Genomic DNA, 19,042 nt, shown 5'->3' with positions numbered 1-19,042 from the left:
GCGCCAAAGTCAAGGGTTGCGCTCAATGTTATGCTAAAGAGATCTAGGCTGTCGGTAAGAGAGACAGACAGACAGACTGAGATTATTTAATAATTACACGATAATATACTTGAATATTTAAATAGTAAATTGCCACGGAAATTAAGCAGTGAACACTAGTCCGAGAATGACGGTTTTAATATTTTTTGCCGTAGTGCCATCTGTGAGAAATCTCTACATTTTTTTCTTCCAGCTGGATCGAAGAAGTTTTAGGGCCGTATTCTAGAACTCTACTCAATGCTCAATTCATGATTTGAGTATGGTTTAAAGCACTCGAAATCATACTCAAGTCCCTGCCATTAGGGTCGTATCTCCAGTGCTTGTGTTGCCAGTGCAATCCTGACTTGAGCATTGAATAGAGTTCTAGAATACGACCCTTAGTGTTCGATCTTTATTTTAATAATCATAACATTAAGAATTGTGTTTTGATTAAACAGGAAATGGATTGGTATATACAACTTATCAAAGGATAGATATGATATGAAAGGATATGTCCAAGGGTAACACCATAATAAGCACTGACACCTTTCTACGAGGCTCTAGCTTTATAGAATCCCTAATTTGGACTAATGTGATACTGACATGTTCTGAGTAATTCTGAATAGAAATTTCTGACATTTACTGTTAAACCATCGTCTGCTGGTACTACCTGGAGACGGTCACTGCTCAAGCTCTGTGATCGAAATTCCTCAGCTTGCTTTCGGGTGGTAATCATCTCACCTCTTATTGGCATACATGTTTAGTTATGGGTAGGCATCGACTATATAACCAGAAATGCAGACGATATAAGGGCCATCCATTCCTGGCAACTCACCAGGCAAATTCAAATTCAAAATAATCTTTATTTCATAGGTAAGCATTATTATACTTGAAATCGTCACAATGGTTAATCTCTACCGCTCATTCGTAAGGCAGATTCCCCTGAGAAGAATGAGCAAGAAACTCTAGGGGTTGCTCGTTGTGAATAACATTTGTACACATTCAACATTTACAATATACCTAATGGGCTTAATATAGTTTATGTGTGTGTGGACTGAGTGAGAACCCTCTGCAAAATGTTTAAAATATATTAGTCATTTAGTAAAAGTTCTAAAACAATTGTAGAAACCAATCTTTCTATTTGTAAAAAGATAAAACAAGAGCAAAATAACTTAATGTGTGCTCACTCAGTTCTCACAGATCTCAGATCTACAAAAGCATTAACTTTGCATATAATTCTTAGGCTTTCGCGATTGTTACTCATAGGAAATGAAACTATTTTTCCGAATTTAAATCGTGTATATTTATTTTTTCAAACAAACCAACGTTTCGGACCCTTTACAGGTCCCATGGTCACGGTTGATTCAGGTGGTACAGTCATCAAACAGTTATGTCTAATATTAATGCAAACCGCCCTATTTTTTCCTATAGTTACAAAAGTTATTAATTAAATATCTTATTTTTAATTTTACAAAGAAACATTCCAATTTACGCTACATTATGTTTTACAAATTATTTTATTGAATGATTTTTTATGAAGTTAAATTTATTATTAATTAATAATAAAAATTAGAATAAATTAAAACATATTAATTAGCACTGCAGTCTTATGTCCGTTTGGGATTTTTCATCAGAGGAGATACTGGATCCCAAACTGGTGCGTGGTACGTAGAAACCATGTTCCCTGTTGAAATGGCCTCTCGCAGCATCCTGGGTAGATAACGGACTTCTTTTGCAAGGACCTGGGGTTTGTCAAATTTCATTGAATGTGTAGGTTTATCCATGACATGCTCGCAGACTGCAGACTCGTTCACGCGACGGTGTTTTGACATAAGCTAAATGTTCTTTGACGCGGGTACGAATACTTCGCTTCGTTTGTCCAATATAGTTGTTAGTTATTTCAAAGTTTAGAGCAGCGATTCGATTTTAGGGCAGCACCTTACAATAACATATACATTATTATTATTAATGATATTTACAAAACTAGGCAGTATGTACATACAAATATCATAAAAAAGTTTAAGTGAAAAAAAATTGGCGCGAATTTGTAGTTACAGTTCATATACGAATTACTTTTTATTTATGTTATGATTTGAGTTCCCAAGTATTCGTTGCCAGTGGCTCCATAGACAATATTCAATAAATACTTAAATAATATAATAATGGAATCTGAGCCCGTGTTTGTTCCTTTGAATGATAATGAAGTTGTTATGATGACTATAACATAAGTATACTCAATAATTAACCATTCATATTAATTCGTAGGTGTCTAAATTACAAGTTCATTTTGGTATTTTCATAACGTGTGGTCAACTTGCATTGTACATTTTCGTACATGTAATAAAAAACGAATATCTTTTTAATTAAATAATCAAAACGAAATCTAAAACGGCAGATATTTAGTAGTAAATTACTACTAAAACTTTACCAATTATAGTCTCTGCAATACTTACAAATCCAAAGATATTGACGTTTGTTACTTTTCAGAAATGTTAGGAGGGAGCACTTAAAAAAAAATATTATTCAACGTTTCACGTTAGTGGCTTGCTTTATATTTTACAAATTCATATGTAACTTTTACTAAATCTAGACAGAAACGAAATTTAATTCTCTTATTTGGTTCTCAAGAAATCGTTCCTTTTAAAAACGTGCTGACTGAGGGAGCATAAGAAAGTATTTGTAAAAATTTGAAAAAGGCACTAATCGATCTGTAATTAAAAACGATAGTTTAACAAAACTTTTACTAAAAGCTAATACAATAATATTATATGCAAACTTAATACTTTTGCAGATCTGACTGACCCTCTGTGAAAACTGAGTGAGCACACATTAAGTTATTTTTCTCTTGTTTTATCTTTTTACAAATAGAAAGATTGGTTTCTACAATTGTTTTAGAAATTTTACTAAATGACAAATATATTTTAAACATTTTATAGAGGGTCCTTACTCAATCCACACACACATATATAACTTTTAAATATCAACTCTCGTTTGCACTGAAATCACAAATTAGAAAGCTGAAATAGTACAGCGCCAACAACTGACCTGTCCGTATATCCCAAAAATATTCTGTATTTATTGTAATAAAGATAATATCTCTAACTATGGGGGGCTGTTCCATTTGGTGGTGTAGGAAAAAGAGCAAAACATCTAATTACAAAACAAACGGACTCACATTTCATCGGTAATCAAATATTAATATGTAATTTATAAATTATCGTCCATTATAGCAAAGTTCATGTTAAATTGGTCGATTTGAAGTGAAACAGTTGACGGGTGTCGTCAATTGTTTCGAATTCGGGCTGTTGTCACCGTATTGATTTGGGAGAATACTTTTCAAACAAATGAAATGACATTTCGTCTCTATTTCTGGTCATAATCTCGATGTGGGTAGTATTAGTGCGAGTTATACAAAATGAGTAAATAAACTATACTTAACTATAACTTTTTTCATAATAAAAAACTGACCTTCGAAGGTCGTGGAATTACATCTATTTGCCAAGTTTCATTCAAATCGGTCCACGGAAAATGCGCGAAACCGGATTTGTCCCCTACTTTGCTACCCTTAGAGGTGGAATGGGATCAATACGGAGGTACTGTCTTTCTAATAAAATAAAGAATACCCGATTCAGTTCACCGTAACCGCGTCACATACATACAAAAAAAACTAAACACAGTCGAATTGACAACCTCCTCCATTTTTTTTGAAGCTTTATACATACTTAGAATAATAACCATTGACTTACAAATAAATGGACGACGGGTCTAATACAAAAACCACGAAAAAAATGTCCCAAGTCAACCTATTCGAAATTTAAATTGTAATGTCATCGCAGTATCGCGCTGTCAGTCGAACAAATGAAGACTAAAGCGGAGTGTCGCGCTCTGTATACGATTTTAGCGCCTTACAAGTGCGGACACTTTTTAGCGCGGACCCGACGTCCATATAATTGTAAGTCAATGATAATAACGCATAGAATGATAGTTTCCTATCAAACGAACTGTCACAAGAGAGGCAAAAATCAAATTCCTGTAGGCTAGTTTTAGTAGTAGGTTAATTTTCGGTTTTAGTGAATATTTATATAAAAATACAAGTTGAAACGCGTTACTTCCTTGTGGAATGTGACGTTAGTATCTATTTTATGTTTGTCTGACGTATTTTTACACTCATTTACCGCACATTTCGTAATTTTTAGCCAAAATTCTTGATCTGTTCGCGGTGCAAGTTGATCTTGAGCACTGAAGGCCCGCCCGCTCGTGTAAGCCCTTTGGGAGCGCTTCAATTTGCCTCACTTAGCGTGTGCGGACTAGGTTTCTATGCGTTATTATTCTAAGGCTTTATATAAGTTTATTTATAAAATGTATCATAGCGTAATTACTGTGCATTTTTGTGGCAGCGGTGACAGGCGCGACCGATGGCATCGGAAAGCAGTACGCCATCGAGCTAGCGCGGCGAGGTCTAAACCTGGTGCTCATCAGCCGCAACGTCGATAAGCTACGAGCTTGCGCTGCGGAAATCGGTAAGATATATAGAGGTTCATAAACTTTTTGTCTGGTAGTTCTGGTTTTGTCTGGAATCGTACCCGGGACCTTGTCAACCCCTAGGCCACCGTATTTTCAGGTCAAAGAATTGACAAACTATATACAGGGTGATAGGTTGAACTAAGATAAATATTTAAAGAGGCAAAATTTTATAAATACTAACACACTCTTCGTTTGGGCTACTCTATTAAACAGAACAGCTGAGCGTTAGGAAATTAAACTCGCGAGTGTCAAGCCTTCCTACTTAAAGAGTACTATTAAAAAACAATTTTCTCTTCATACCATGCTTCGGAGAGACAAAATTGAGTCCTAACATCAATAGGATGGAGCACAACATACCATAACGTAACACTGCATCATGTGCCTAATAAGGCATCGTTATGAACGTCACTGCACAGGTCACACAGGTGAATACACCGATATACCACGCAAAACAATACGCGACGACACACAAGAGCGTAAGCGTACTAACTCCGCGGTAGCGGGTGGCCGGCGGCAGAGTTCTTATACCAACCTTACAGTTTTATTCGTATTTAAGTATTTAGCTATTTATTTTTAAGTCACAAATATAAATTTTGTTTAAAAAATAATTTAAAATATTTCAAAAGGTCGTATAGAGCATTGTTTTGATAATTAAATAATAATAATAAACGTTTGCTTTTATTAAAAAGCAAACGTTTATTACGTTTTTCATTTATCTGTTTATTAATGCGCAAAAATACTGAAATGAAATTATTTTGTATTTAATGTGTGCATTAAAATGTGGTTTAAATAAAATTAAAAAAGAAAGTGATTTTAATTGTCCAAAAAAATCATCATTCATCAATTAATATAATAAATTTTCAATTTTGTTCATCTTCTATACAAATACAAATTCGGGTTTGAAGTTTTCAGCCGAGCCACAACTTCTTCCGGCAAGCTTCCTGTAAATTTAGGCCTTTTTTTACGTAGGCTGGCTATAATAGGGTCAGATGATATTGGAAGCATGTGAACCATATCCTCCATTGTCTTTTGCCTGGAAAGCTTTCGACAGTGAAATTATGCTTTTTAATTATATTTGCTGATTGCTGGTATACTGGTCTTTTGTAAATTTGTTATCCACTTAATGCGCTAACTCTCTTTCCACAGATATTGTGGTGGGTAACTTTTAGGAGACGATATTTTTTTGTTATCCTTGTGAAGCTACAAGGATAACAAAAAAATAGGAGAACTGTCGAAATCTGTCGAACCATTGGCCTTCTTCCCGAAATTTTAAGACTTTCGTGGTTATTCACTAAATGATTATCACTAGTATCAGGTTTCTTACCACGGTTAAATACATACAATTTAGTATAATACCGTGGTAAGAAACCTGATACTAGTGATAATTATTCTTCCCGAAACTTCACTTGCGTTGCCAAAGCAAGTTCCTCTCGACTCTCGGTTAATAAATGATAGACCTTTTTTCTCTTCGTTGATTCGTTACAATCAATGAAGTTCTTTTTTTGGGCGCACTGTAGAGCCAACATCCTCTTTCGTAGGAGTCATATGAACAGAGAGTAAACCAAATTTTGTGAGTAGATAAAAATCTCTCTAGACTTCGGTTACTTTTTCCCATTTATGGTCTACTTGACCACAAAAATAGCTTATAGCGTGTTAACCCCATCTAGTGCGCCCGAAGTGTACTAGAAAGCGTCCTACCCGACATCGCGACGACCACTTATCCTCGAGGAAGTAGATTATGCTTTGCGAATGTAGATGGCGCTTCTCGCCATCGACCCTGTTTTGCCAAAATATCCATTTTTCATGACCAAATATGGTAATAACGAAAGGGCTTCCGGTAACTTTCGTTTTATGCGTGATTATAATTACTATATATAATAATACCCATATATTATATAATATAGTATATAATTACCATTTTTCGTACATAGGTATAATGGACTTCGTCTTACTCTTTTATGTTAGTGTTATCCGATATGTATGTAAATACTGCTTTAAAACGTGATCTTCGCCAAATGTCGAATATCTTTTGTCTACTGACGCTGACTGGTAAGTCTGAAATAAATTAATTTAAAATATACGGACAAATTCGGGCAGCTAATATGAACAAGCTTAACATCAATAATCTCAAATCCTAGTAATTCTGGACCACTGAATCCAGGAAAAAGGGAATGAATGATTCATATCTTTGATTATTTATTAAGCATAATTAATTACAATAAACAAGTATAAAAATTACGATTAAATATTGTACATACCCACAAGAATTCTGTCCATGTCAACAATCTTTACTTTTATTAGCGATAATATGATAAATAGGTACGCTTTGCAGTTTAACCCATACTAACCCATATTAAGTCTTAATGTGGGCAGTAGTCAACGTGTGCTGGTAGATAAAAAAAATTGTTTAAGATTAGTAGGTAGTCATTAATAAGGAACTATTTTTGTTTTTCTTTTTTTATACAATACCGTACCTAATTGAATACCTTTTCATCGGCTAGATAGCATAAATGTCCTACTGTGAGGCGGTTCGATTTTATGCAGAGTATTACAAAATGTTAGATGCAGTGTTTTTCTTACAGAAAAATATTTTAAGTGTATTTTTTACATATTCGGTATGGGCATCAGCAACTCATTTGTAGTAGTAGTTCAACCTGGCACCCTGGAGATATTCTTTAGTTGCGCCCCTTTTGCATATCCCAAACTACTTTAGATACTCAAACTACATAATGCGTATGTAATTTGAGTGCATATGTTCGTAGTAAGTTAGAATGTGCTTCCCCAATTCAGGAGTCCGAGATACCAAGTCTATATCGACAGAATTGAACGAGTAAAAGAAATTTATTAAGTTCTTATGCTGTAAAATGGTAAGTCTTATAGTTAATGCGACTGAATCTATTTACCTCTAAATATTCGGCGAAAAATCTTTGTGATAGCGTATATTCTAAACATTATAAATGCTAATGTTGACTGCTTTGGTGTACTGGGTGATATTTTGTTTAACGGATTTACTCATTCTATGAGACACTATCACCCTATTGCAGTTCCCTTCACGAGGACTAACTATAGACAATAGTTTTCTATGTAGAGCTCGCAAGAGCTTGGATAGTGTGCTGAGCAATCAAGATTTGGATTTTGATATATTCAATTCTAATGTTGATGCGCTGAAGCGTAAACTTACGGACATTCTATTTAATTTTATTGAATAATTTGCGATTAGCGTAGATATTGGGTTGTTATATTTATGTTAGTGCATGTTGGAAGCAGTACTGTTTATTGTTCGTTTGTTTAACGCTCGTGTATAATTTATTTGAAGCTATAGGTGGAAACCTATAATTGGCTTTGTTTATTTTCCTATTTTTTATTAAATGTAAGAAGCTGTTGGTTGTCCATTAATAAATAAATAAATTACTGTTCTGTGTTGATATATTTTATGTGCTATTACATTGTGTATTGAGGACTTTAAATAAGAAATTACTATAGGCTGAGGGCTATAATATCTCGAGTTTTGTATTTTTTTACCGTCGGTGATACATACAATGCTTTTCATCATATTTGCGAGGAAATAAATACATACAATATAAATATGGTTCACAACAAAACACTTATGGATGGTCAGCTACCTATTCTTCCATAGATAATACAATTCAAACTAAAATGTTGTATATAGCAAACACGCATACAACTATGATGGATTTTGATAAATTTTTATACAGAAAATAATTTAAATCAATTATAAGAAATTCTTAACAATAAGTATTTAATTCTTAGGTTTTCGCGATTGTTACACATAGGAAATGAAACTATTTTTCCGGATTTAAATCGCGTATATTTGTTTTTTCAAACAAACCAACGTTTCGGGCCCTTTACAGCGAGCATGTCATGGATAAACCTACACATTCAATGAAGTTTGACAAACCCCAGGTCCTTGCAAAAGAAGTCCGTTATTTACCCAGGAAGCTGCGAGAGGCCATTGAAATTAAAAAACATCCTAATTTCAACAGGGAAAATGGTTTCTCCGTACCACGAGTTTGGGATCCAGTATTTCCTCTAATGAAAAATCCCAAACAGACATAAGACTGCAGTACTAATTACAATCATATGTTTTAGTTTATTCTAATTTCTATTAATAATTAATAATAAATTGAACTTAATAAAAATTCATTCGATAAAATAATTTGTAACACTTAATGTAGCGTAAATTGGAATGTTTTCTTTGTAAAATTAAAAATAAGGTATTTAACTAATAACTATTGTAACTATAGCGAAAAGACAGGGTGGTTTGCATCAATATTAGACATAACTGGTTGAAGACTGCACCACCTCAGTCAACCGTGACCATGGGACCTGTAAAGGGCCCGAAACGTCGGTTTGTTTGAAAAAACAAATATACGCGATTTAAATCCGGAAAAATAGTTTCATTTCCAATAAGTATTTAAGTAGTATGTGGCTGAATTGCTATTATTTTTTTGTTTAGATAACATTTTAAGCGAATGTTTTAACTTTGAACTCAAGTAACCTTCTTGCTTGAACTTGAAATTGACACATGTAAGCCAGTATGGCGTGCTACATATTAAAAAGAAATCGAAAGAAAATGGCCCGAGGGTTTTACTTGGGGCATTATAGTCAAGTTAGCCATCATGCAATCATACTGTTTACGCGCAAGTGTGATGAAAATATAGTCAATACGTAAATTTATAATTTTTTCCATCGTATCCATCTGCTGTCAGCAGCCATTCGCAAATCGTCACTCCATCTGGCCAGAAGGCATACTACACTACGTTTGCAGAGCCGTGGTTTCCACTCAAAAACTCGCTTCCCCCATTGCTTGTAGACTCTTCGACATGTATGGCCAGCTCACTGCCTCTTCAGCTTGTTTATTCTACCAGTTTTGTTTTGTTTATTCTCGGATTATGTACACAATATAACAGAAACAAAATTTACCTGTTGCAGAGAAGGAGCACAACGTGAAGACGAAGGTCATCGTGGCGGACTTCAGCCGCGGTCCTGAGATCTACAAGCACATAGAGGAAGAACTCGGGGATCTACCACTCGGCATATTAGGTATTTATTGTGATTAGAACATTTCAGTATGATCTAGGGTTATTTGTAAATTACTAACAATTTCCCAGGACTATATTACTAACATCATAAACAACAACTTTTGTCAACATAATAAATTCACCAACATTTTTGATTTAGATTGATCTGCAGTTGATAAAACTGCTCCTAAATGAAAAAAAAACAAGTTGTGTGAAATTTATATTACCCAATGTTAGAGAGACGGTTACAAATGTTGTAGTTAGAAAAGAAAAATTGAACCTTGTAGATACAGTTGTATTTCTAGATAAAACGTTAGATGCTAAATTGCAATGTGGTCCACATATAAGTAAGTTATCAAAAAAAAATACGGAAAAGTTCAGACGTCAAAACAGTTAGATTGGTTTATTTCTGTTACTTTCACAGTCTAATGACATACGGTATTTTGCTTTGGGCTAATGCCGCCGATATAATCTCTGTCTTATAAAAACTTGCGGTTAGGGCAATTTACAACCTGGGACCCTGGAATCTGGGAGTATCTTTGATAGACGAATATAAGGAAATTAATATTCTTACACTAGCGTCACAGACGTTTATGAAAATGTAATTTATATTAAGAAGAATAGTAATTTCTTTATGAAAAATAGTGACAGACATAACATTAATACGAGGAATAAAAATAAACTAGTTAGTTCTTGATAGACCGTCTTCACAAATTCACACAACTTCATTTATGGGGCAATTCATATTCAAAAATATTTATTTCAGATAATGCATATCCATTGGTGTTAGTCGTAGTAAAATAAACTTATAAGCTATTAGGAAATGAAACTATTTTTCCGGATTTAAATCGCGTATATTTGTTTTTTCAAACAAACCAACGGTTCGGGCCCTTTACAGGTCCCATGGTCACTGTTGACTGAGGTGGTACAGTCTTCAACCAGTTATGTCTAATATTGATGCAAACCACCCTATTTTTTCACTATAGTTACAATAGTTATTAATTAAATACCTTATTTTTTTTTTACAAAGAAAACATTCCAATTAAATTATTTTATTGAATTAATTTTTATTAAGTTCAATTTTCCTGAGATCCGTGAAATGTAACATCCCCTTACAGGATGCAGGAGTTTACAAGCTTGACTGTGAGTGCGGTCTCTCTTATATTGGACAAACAAAGCGAAGTATTTGTACCCGCGTCAAAGAACATATAGCTGATGTCAAACACCGTCGCGTAAACAAGTCTGAAGTCTGCGAGCATGTCATGGATAAACCTACACATTCAATGAAGTTTGACAAACCCCAGGTCCTTGCAAAAGAAGTCCGTTATCTAGCTAGGATGCTGCGAGAGGCCATTAAAATTAAAAACATCCTAATTTCAACAGGGAAGATTGTTCCTGCGTACCAACAATTTGGGATCCAGTATTTCCTCTGACGACTGTATCACGCAGAACTAATTTTTTTTTAAATTATCCTAATTTCTATTATTAATTATTAATAAATTAAATTTAATAACAATTCATTTTGTTAAAATTAAATTTGTATTATATGTAGCGTAAATTGGAACGTTCTTTGGAAATTTAAAAATAAGGTACTTAATTAATAACTTTCGTAAGTTCAGAATAGGGTTTGCATGTATATTAGAATAACTGGTTGATAACTTTACCACCTCAGCCAACCGTGACCATGAGACGTGTAAAGCGCCCGAAAGCTTGGTTTGTTTGAAAAAATAAAATCAATGATAGATATCCGGAAAAAATAGTTTCATTTCCTATGTGTAACAATCGGGAAAAGCTAAGAACTCGATATATCTAATATGTAATTGTAATTTGAATTACAGTAAACAATGTGGGAATCCAGTACGATTACCCGATGCCACTATGCGAGGTGCCTTTGTCGAAGGCGTGGGAGGTGATAATGGTGAACATTGGTTCGGTGACGGCCCTCACGCGGTTGGTCCTGCCGGGAATGACGGCGCGCGGCGTGGGCGCAGTCGTCAACATTTCCTCAGGGTCAGAGTTGCAGCCGCTGCCGCTTATGACTATTTACGCTGCTACAAAAGTGAGATATGAATATTTATTTTTGGGCACTAACAATAAAGTTATCAGCTGTGGAGAAAATGTCCCATAAATTATCGTTTAAATTGCGGTACACAGCAATGGAGATCCTTGTTCAGGGTGGTAATGCCAACTGACTTATTTGTGCCGCCAAGCAGTAATGTAATGTACATTACCGCATTCCGGCATTGACAAGTAAGGGCGCTAGGGAAGCTACAGGCATTTTGTGAATTAAAGTTTTGAGTGGCACTGCAACTCTTAAGGTGGTTTTCCACCGGCGAGGCTAGACGAGACGAGAAGAGACGAGAATTGAAATGTCTCCGATCTATTTTTACCATAAATTGCCATTAATAGCTTGCGCTATGATTGTGGATAGTGAAGATTTTTTAGTAGTATTAGAGCTCCTTGTGAAAGAGTTAGTCCAGGGTAGTACTGCCACCTTACCTATTTCCGCCGCCAAGCAGTAATGTCAGCATTACTGTGTTCCGGTTTTGAAGGGTAAGGGTGCTGGTGAAATTACAGGCACATGGGACTTGTAAATGTTATGTCTTAGGGTGACGGGCGCAGTGGTAGTGCCCCGCAGATCTTTGTAATTTAAAGCTCTGAGTGGCACTGCAACTGTTATGGACAGGTGTGTGGCTTATCATCAGCCGCACGACTTGTTCGTCCCGTCACTTGATGTTATTAAAAAAAAATTCAGTGCTGTTCAGTTCAATCTAGCGATAGCGGAAGTAACATGTCCTGGAAATTATTGGTTTTAAATATGTTAACAGAAGAAGAATTAGATCAAACCATCTTTTTTTAAACAATTGATAGTTCGCGCGAAATCGTGCGGGCACTCGATCGCGCCCGCGCGAGAAATAGTGTACCCGTTGCCGAGCAATATGGTTTATTATTATATTAACAAATCGGCTCATCCGTAGAACAAAGATCTATGTGCATGACTACTTGTTCTTAGGACATAGTACATTTCGCTGGTTCTTCTTCGCTGCGGATGTCAGATTGAACGTTGTTCGATTTTATATTTCCGAAACGAAATAAGACATTCACAAATTCAAAGACAAATTCTGAAAACACCTTGGCATAGGCCTTAGTTTGAATAACGAAATGATTCTCGTAACGTACTTCTTTTTTACCAACATGATTCAATAAAAAACTTATATATACATTTCCGGATGCTCGACATTTATGTCTAAAACGTGTGATAATTGAAATTTTGGAATCGATCGACATTTTTCGTTAGACTTTCATGTTAATTGACAAAACTGAAACAGGACTAACCGTGGGTACCATGTTTCAGGCATACATACGCAGCTTTACATTGGCTATACGCGAAGAATATGCGGGTAGCGGGGTTCATATCCAGCACGTGGCACCTTTATACGTATCGACGAAGATCAACGCGTTCTCGCAACGCCTGTTGGACGGCAACTTGCTTGTACCCGACGCTGCCACGTACGCGCGGCACGCAGTCGCCACTCTCGGGCGCGTGCGCAACACCACCGGCTACTGGCTTCACGGAATCCAGGTGAGCCAAGACAGCAGGTCGATCCTTAGCTTTGGCTAAGCAGGCTCCATTCGAAGTTGAGCTTGGCATTTGAAAAAAAATCTATAGAAATGGGGAAAAGTGTCATGTCAAGTTTGGTAAAAGAAGGCGCTGGTACAGCTGAAGAAATATCATTTGCACCGATGAAGCCATTAACACATCTTTTATTTAAAGCGTGTGACGGTGAATGATTTTTTTTTCTCCGGCCCCCCCCCCGGGTATTGTGACGGTGAGACCTCCTTACACCGTCATCTCACCTCTTTGTATCGCATCTCTCCTCTTGCATCTTATCATTTATTTTTATTTTACTTGTATTTAAATTTTAAATTTGAATTGTTCATCTTCCTTCACTTTCTCATTTTGTTTTCGTACCACGGCCACACCCAGCTCGACCGAATTATATAGGGTGGCCGCAGTGGAGATGAAGTCAAGACGAGAAAATATGATGTATAACTACATTGACTTACAATTATATGGACGTCGGGTCCGCGCTAAAAAGTGTCCGCACTTGCAAGGCGCTAAAATCGTATACAGAGCGCCAAACTCCGCTTTAGTCTTCATTTGTTCTACTGACAGCGCGATACTGCGATGACATTACAATTTAAATTTCGAATAGGTTGACTTGGGACATTTTTTTCGTGGTTTTTGTATTAGACCCGTCGTCCATTTATTTGTAAGTCAATGTATAACTATATTAAATTTCCACAAAAGTATTTCTTAAACTAAATAATTTTAAGAACGTCCGAAGTTAGGTACGTTAGGTCTAAAAGTGCTTATACGAAAAAGATCTTAACTAAAGGAATTTAGTCTACGTCCGATGTTAGGAACGTTGGGCCGAAAAGTGTCTCATAATTATAATTAAAATGACGAGTTTTGCATCGCTCACGTTGCAATGCACGGGGCGCGCGTTCCGGGGTGCGCGAATGCAAGTGCATTGAACTGACGTTTTAGGTATGTGTGTTATGCAAATCTGGATACATAACAACCGCCACAACAGTCAGAGCTGTTAATAAGCTAATCATGTATAATAATTTATAAGTCTACACCTTTCATGTATCTATTCCTGTAATTCAGTTTCTCGGCCCATTTAATAATAAGTGTAGGGAGTGTTTTATACTGTTGTACCTGTTTTTTTACATTTACCTTTTTATTGTTACAGCCCTTTCTTTAATCTTTACTTCTTTAATAAATTTTGTGGACTCCGGTCCACAGTTTTCCATTTCATTGCCGTGAACCTGTTCACGGCTAGTTAGGATTACAACCCTTTCAAGCGTACACGGATTTAAGGATATTGGTTCATCGCACTCGTCATGGGTGCGCTATATAGTAGTTTATGTGACTGTTGCATAGTGAAAGGTATTACAATACGAGTGTGGGTTTCATAACATCATGACACGAGTGTTTTAATGCCTAATTATGTACAGTTGCATACACTGCTTTATCAATACACACATTATAAGCTCTCTATGATGTGTTCGGGAACCGCATGTTAGGATCGGAATTGCGGGATTGACCAGAGCTAATATTAATAATTATTAGAAAAATAATGCAACAAAGCTTATTTCTCACACATGTCACGCAACAGACAAACTAGAGTCAGCCCCAACTATCACATCGTACGATAACAAGTAACGTGTGAGATTTATCAAAATTGTTTGCTATTGACAGTAATTATCAAAACAACAAACACTATAAATCATACACTAGGAAACATTTTTTGAAAACTGAAGATATAAACTGTATTTTGTAAATTGCTTAATTGTTATTCCATGCCATTTATATGCACATGTAAGTGAGCATGTTTTTGTACCTGTCTACAAGTAATTAAGTTAGTTTTTTAAGATTTTTGCTCTATTATATATTATCTTTACTTAAATAGACTTTTTCGCCGCGGACAATGCCGGAAGGGCTTTTGTAAGTGAAGCTTGTAATTAGTAAATAAGTATTTTTCCAGTATTTTGGTCAATAAAAAAAAAATCATTTCGAATAAAACTTCATCTCGACTGATATTGGAATTGAGTAGAGTTGAGAATCGAATAAAATTGTTTTGTTTTTCAGAGATGTTCGAAATTTGAATGTAATAGATAGTGAAATCGAATTCTACTATAACATTTTCACAGATAAGAAATTTGTTCTAACAAAACAGTTTATCACATAAATCTATGGTTTATCATTATGCTGGTCGTAAGCGGTTTTTGAATACATCGTAGAGGGTTTATCATAATGTGTGTAGATAAAATGCCTTTTCTGAATTCTAGTTTTCAATTATTTATTTATTCAAGAGGTGTTTTTTTAACAATAGTTACTTCGTAAAATAGCGACTGCTGGCTCTTTTCTTTCGAGTTTGACAAGTTATTTACGCATAAATATATCATCAAGGTTAGAATTGAGTGCCAATGCGTAAAAGTATTTAATCTAGTTGTTTGCATTACACACATGACACGTGCGTTACTGAGACGGCTCAATCTTTTGTCCTGTCGTATTTATTTTAAAGACGAAGCGATAAAACGAATCAGTACAAATAATTTCGCCAGACGAATCCATTTTTTCTGAACGTCTGAGAAAATAGCGTTTAAGAGGCCATTCACAATTACCCTGATTTTTTCGTGTCTTATTTTGGAATCCTTCTTAAATAATAATAAATAAATAAATAACTAACGCACACACTCAACATAGCCCCGCACTAGGGAAGCCCTGTGTCGCGGGTGCCATGGCCACACACATAGACAACCACAAATTACACCCAAACTCACGAGAGAAATAAATGTAAGTCATACAAACATTTCTCCCGGCCCGGGAATCGAACCTGGGACCTCTGTGTGGCAGTCCGGCATGGTAACCGTTCGGCCACGGAGGCAGTTATTATTATAATTGACAATTTAACTGACTGGGTTGTACATAAGAATGTATGTAATGTCCATCCTCTATTGGTTGTACTTAATGATAATCATTGGTTGTACTCCATTGACTTAGAAATTGTACTCGCACCTTTTTCATTCGTAGAACACCGCGAACGAAAAAGGGCGCGTAAATTTCCAAACTTCTTTGATAACTGTCAAAGTTATGTCATTTTTTAATAAGTTTTCATGGTATTCACTATTTTTTTCTATCCTCTAAGGTTTTCACCATTGACTTACGTTTTCACCCATTTATTTGGATAGACAAAAGTTCTACCATACAGCCTCTTCATATTTCCTTGTTTTGATGGAAAAGGCGATAAGTGCCTGTTCATAATTTAATCGATTTCTTCCATATCTATAATGTGATGCCACATCTGATATCTAGAATAATTCGTCTTTCCGTTTCAAGCAGTTATTAATGTTTACTTTTAACCGACTTCAAAAAAAGGAGGAGGTTCTCAATTCGACTGTATGTTTTTTTTGTATATATGTTACGCGATAACTCCGGTATTTGTGAACCAATTTATGATTCGTTTTTTGTTGGATAGAGGGTATCTCCATAGTGGTCCCTTTAATTTTGAAGAAAATCATCCACCTCTAAGGCTGTTCACGCATGAAGATTCATTTTTATAAACAGCGGCAAAATTTTTATAGCAATTATTTTAATGGTTGATTTTGCTACTCTCCAATTCAAGGCGTTTTTCTCTCTCAATATACTTTGAGAAGTGAGAACTGATTTTTATTATATTTTAATGGCGAACTAGGGGATGAATCCGGGTTTGCGAAATACCCGGTAACCGATTTCAATAAAACATGTTAATTATATGTAATTCCACGTACTTTTGAGGTCGGTTTGTTTAGTACTCTGTACTGAGATTATATTGTTATAATATCAAGTGACGGGACGAACAATTCGCGCATCTGATGGTAAGTTACGCGCCTGTCCATAACAGTTGCAGTGCCTCTCAGAGCCACTGCCACTGCGCCCGTCACCCTGAGACATAAGTTGACAAGTTCCATGTCTCTGTAATTTCACCAGCACCCTTATCCTTCAAAACCGGGACGCAGGAATGCTCGCATTACGGCTTCATGGTAGAAATAGATAAGGTACCAGTACTGTATCCTGGACATACTCTTTCACAAGGAGCTCTACTGCTACTAAAATGTATTTGATTCTTAGAGGATGGAAATAAAATAATGATAATTTTGAATGAACCAGTTTCATTCAAAATTACAAAGAAATTCGTTAAAGTTCGCTCACGGAAGTACCTTACCCTGAGGGGTAAGGGTGCTGGTGAAGTTACAGGCACATGGGACTTGTCAACTTATGTCTCAGTGTGACAGGCGCAGTGCACTTCAGATCTTTGCGATTTAAAGCACTGAGTGGCACTGCAATCTTATCCATAACCTGTTTCTTCCGTCACTTATCATAATAATAAAAAATTCCAAGTCGCCTAACTTGACGGTAACGCTGGCAAATGTGGAGAAACTAGGGAATAGATAGTTTTTTAGTCAGTTCAACGTTCCTTTAACCAATATTTAACTGTTGCAGACGTTCTTCATAAAGATGGCTCCGGAACCTGCCCGCATCAAGATCGGGAAGCATATGAACGAGCAGTTCCGCCAAGAATACCTTATCAACAACAAAATCAAGTCACAATAAAGACATTAAACAGGCAGAAGATACAACTCTGTGCCTGGTAGCAAAATACTTGTATCTTTACCATAATTATACACGGTTATTTGTAACACATACGCAACCTCGCAGGACTATAGCTTTTGAACCGTCACTTTTAACAAAATTTACTAAAAATAAGTTTTTGTTGTAGGTAATATTTGACACTTTTTAAGTCTATATTTTTTAGTAACGTAGTAAGTTTAAACTTACAATGAGGTACAATTAGGTTGTGGAATGAAATGGCGGGGTTTTCCCGCAGGAATACACAGCATAGAGTCCTTCAAAAGGGGTTTGAGAAGGGTCCTAAAGGGTTGGCAACGCGTACGTGACGCCTCTGGTGTTGCCGGCGTTTATAGGCGACGGTGACTGCTTTCCATCAAGAGGTTATATGTTTGTTTGCTGCCCACTTAATATAAAAAAAACAAAAACTTGCGAGCGGCCTCCCCGATATACTCCACCCTGTGTTTTGCATAAATAAAATTAATAATCACCGTTTAGATATTTTTATTTTGAATGCATGAAAGTAGAATGTAATGGATTATTAAATGGAATAAAAGTTGTTGTTTATGATGAACAAAGGTTGTTAGTATCTTACAAATAACCCAGTATAATAACTACATCTGGTACTAAAACTTTAAGGTATGAACGTGTCATAAACACAGAACAAATCTAGCTTCATTTCATTCCACTTGCAAAGCTATCGTCGTTGCTAGAAAAAAATATGTAAAAAAAAGCAATGCAGTACAAATACTCTATGGGCGCACAAGAACATATAAAAAACAAACAAGAGACAGAGTACAACAGGCGGCAATGTTCATTATTTACGAACCCAATCCTTTCAAGGTTCTAATGGCCCGAACGTTTGTAATTTTTTTTTTTTTTACGCACACACTCAACATAGCCCCGCACTAGGGAAACCCTGTGTCGCGGGTGCCATGGACACACATATAGACAACCACAAATTACACCCAAACTCACGAGAGAAATAATTGTAGGCCATACAACTATTTCTCCCGGCCCGGGAATCGAACCTGGGACCTCTGCGTGGCAGTCCGGCATGGTAACCGTTCGGCCACGGAGGCAGTTATTATTTATTATAATTGCTATTCCTCCCGTTTTTGCATACATTGTTTTTATTTTATGCAGGCCATTAAAGTAAAAGAAAAATTAGATTATACATATATTTATATTACACGATTTAAACATTGTAGTTTATTATATTATATTTTGAAATTTTTAAGTATCTCTGAAAAAATCTTGTACTTGAAAGAACATTGAC

The 19,042-nt window shown here is 35.8% G+C and overlaps 1 protein-coding gene across 1 annotated transcript in view; it reads left to right on the top strand.

The window, feature by feature from the left end:
- The window catches only part of LOC113236204 (inactive hydroxysteroid dehydrogenase-like protein 1), a 36,213-nt gene extending 17,625 nt beyond the window's left edge, over positions 1 to 18,588 (top strand). Inside the window, exons 2-6 of the mRNA XM_026472215.1 lie at positions 4,416 to 4,538; positions 9,496 to 9,606; positions 11,423 to 11,643; positions 12,940 to 13,167; positions 17,638 to 18,588. Of these exons, the coding sequence (XP_026328000.1) occupies positions 4,416 to 4,538; positions 9,496 to 9,606; positions 11,423 to 11,643; positions 12,940 to 13,167; positions 17,638 to 17,748 (794 nt within the window). The 3' untranslated portion in view covers positions 17,749 to 18,588. The remainder of the gene's footprint in view (positions 1 to 4,415; positions 4,539 to 9,495; positions 9,607 to 11,422; positions 11,644 to 12,939; positions 13,168 to 17,637) is intronic.
- The last annotated feature ends 454 nt before the right edge of the window (positions 18,589 to 19,042 follow it).

The sequence above is a fragment of the Hyposmocoma kahamanoa genome, unplaced genomic scaffold (assembly GCF_003589595.1).
Source record: "Hyposmocoma kahamanoa isolate Upper Pololo Valley unplaced genomic scaffold, ASM358959v1 102, whole genome shotgun sequence".
Taxonomy (NCBI): domain Eukaryota; kingdom Metazoa; phylum Arthropoda; class Insecta; order Lepidoptera; family Cosmopterigidae; genus Hyposmocoma; species Hyposmocoma kahamanoa.
Note: the sequence above shows the minus strand (reverse complement) of the source record. Positions and strands in the feature narration are given on the sequence as shown.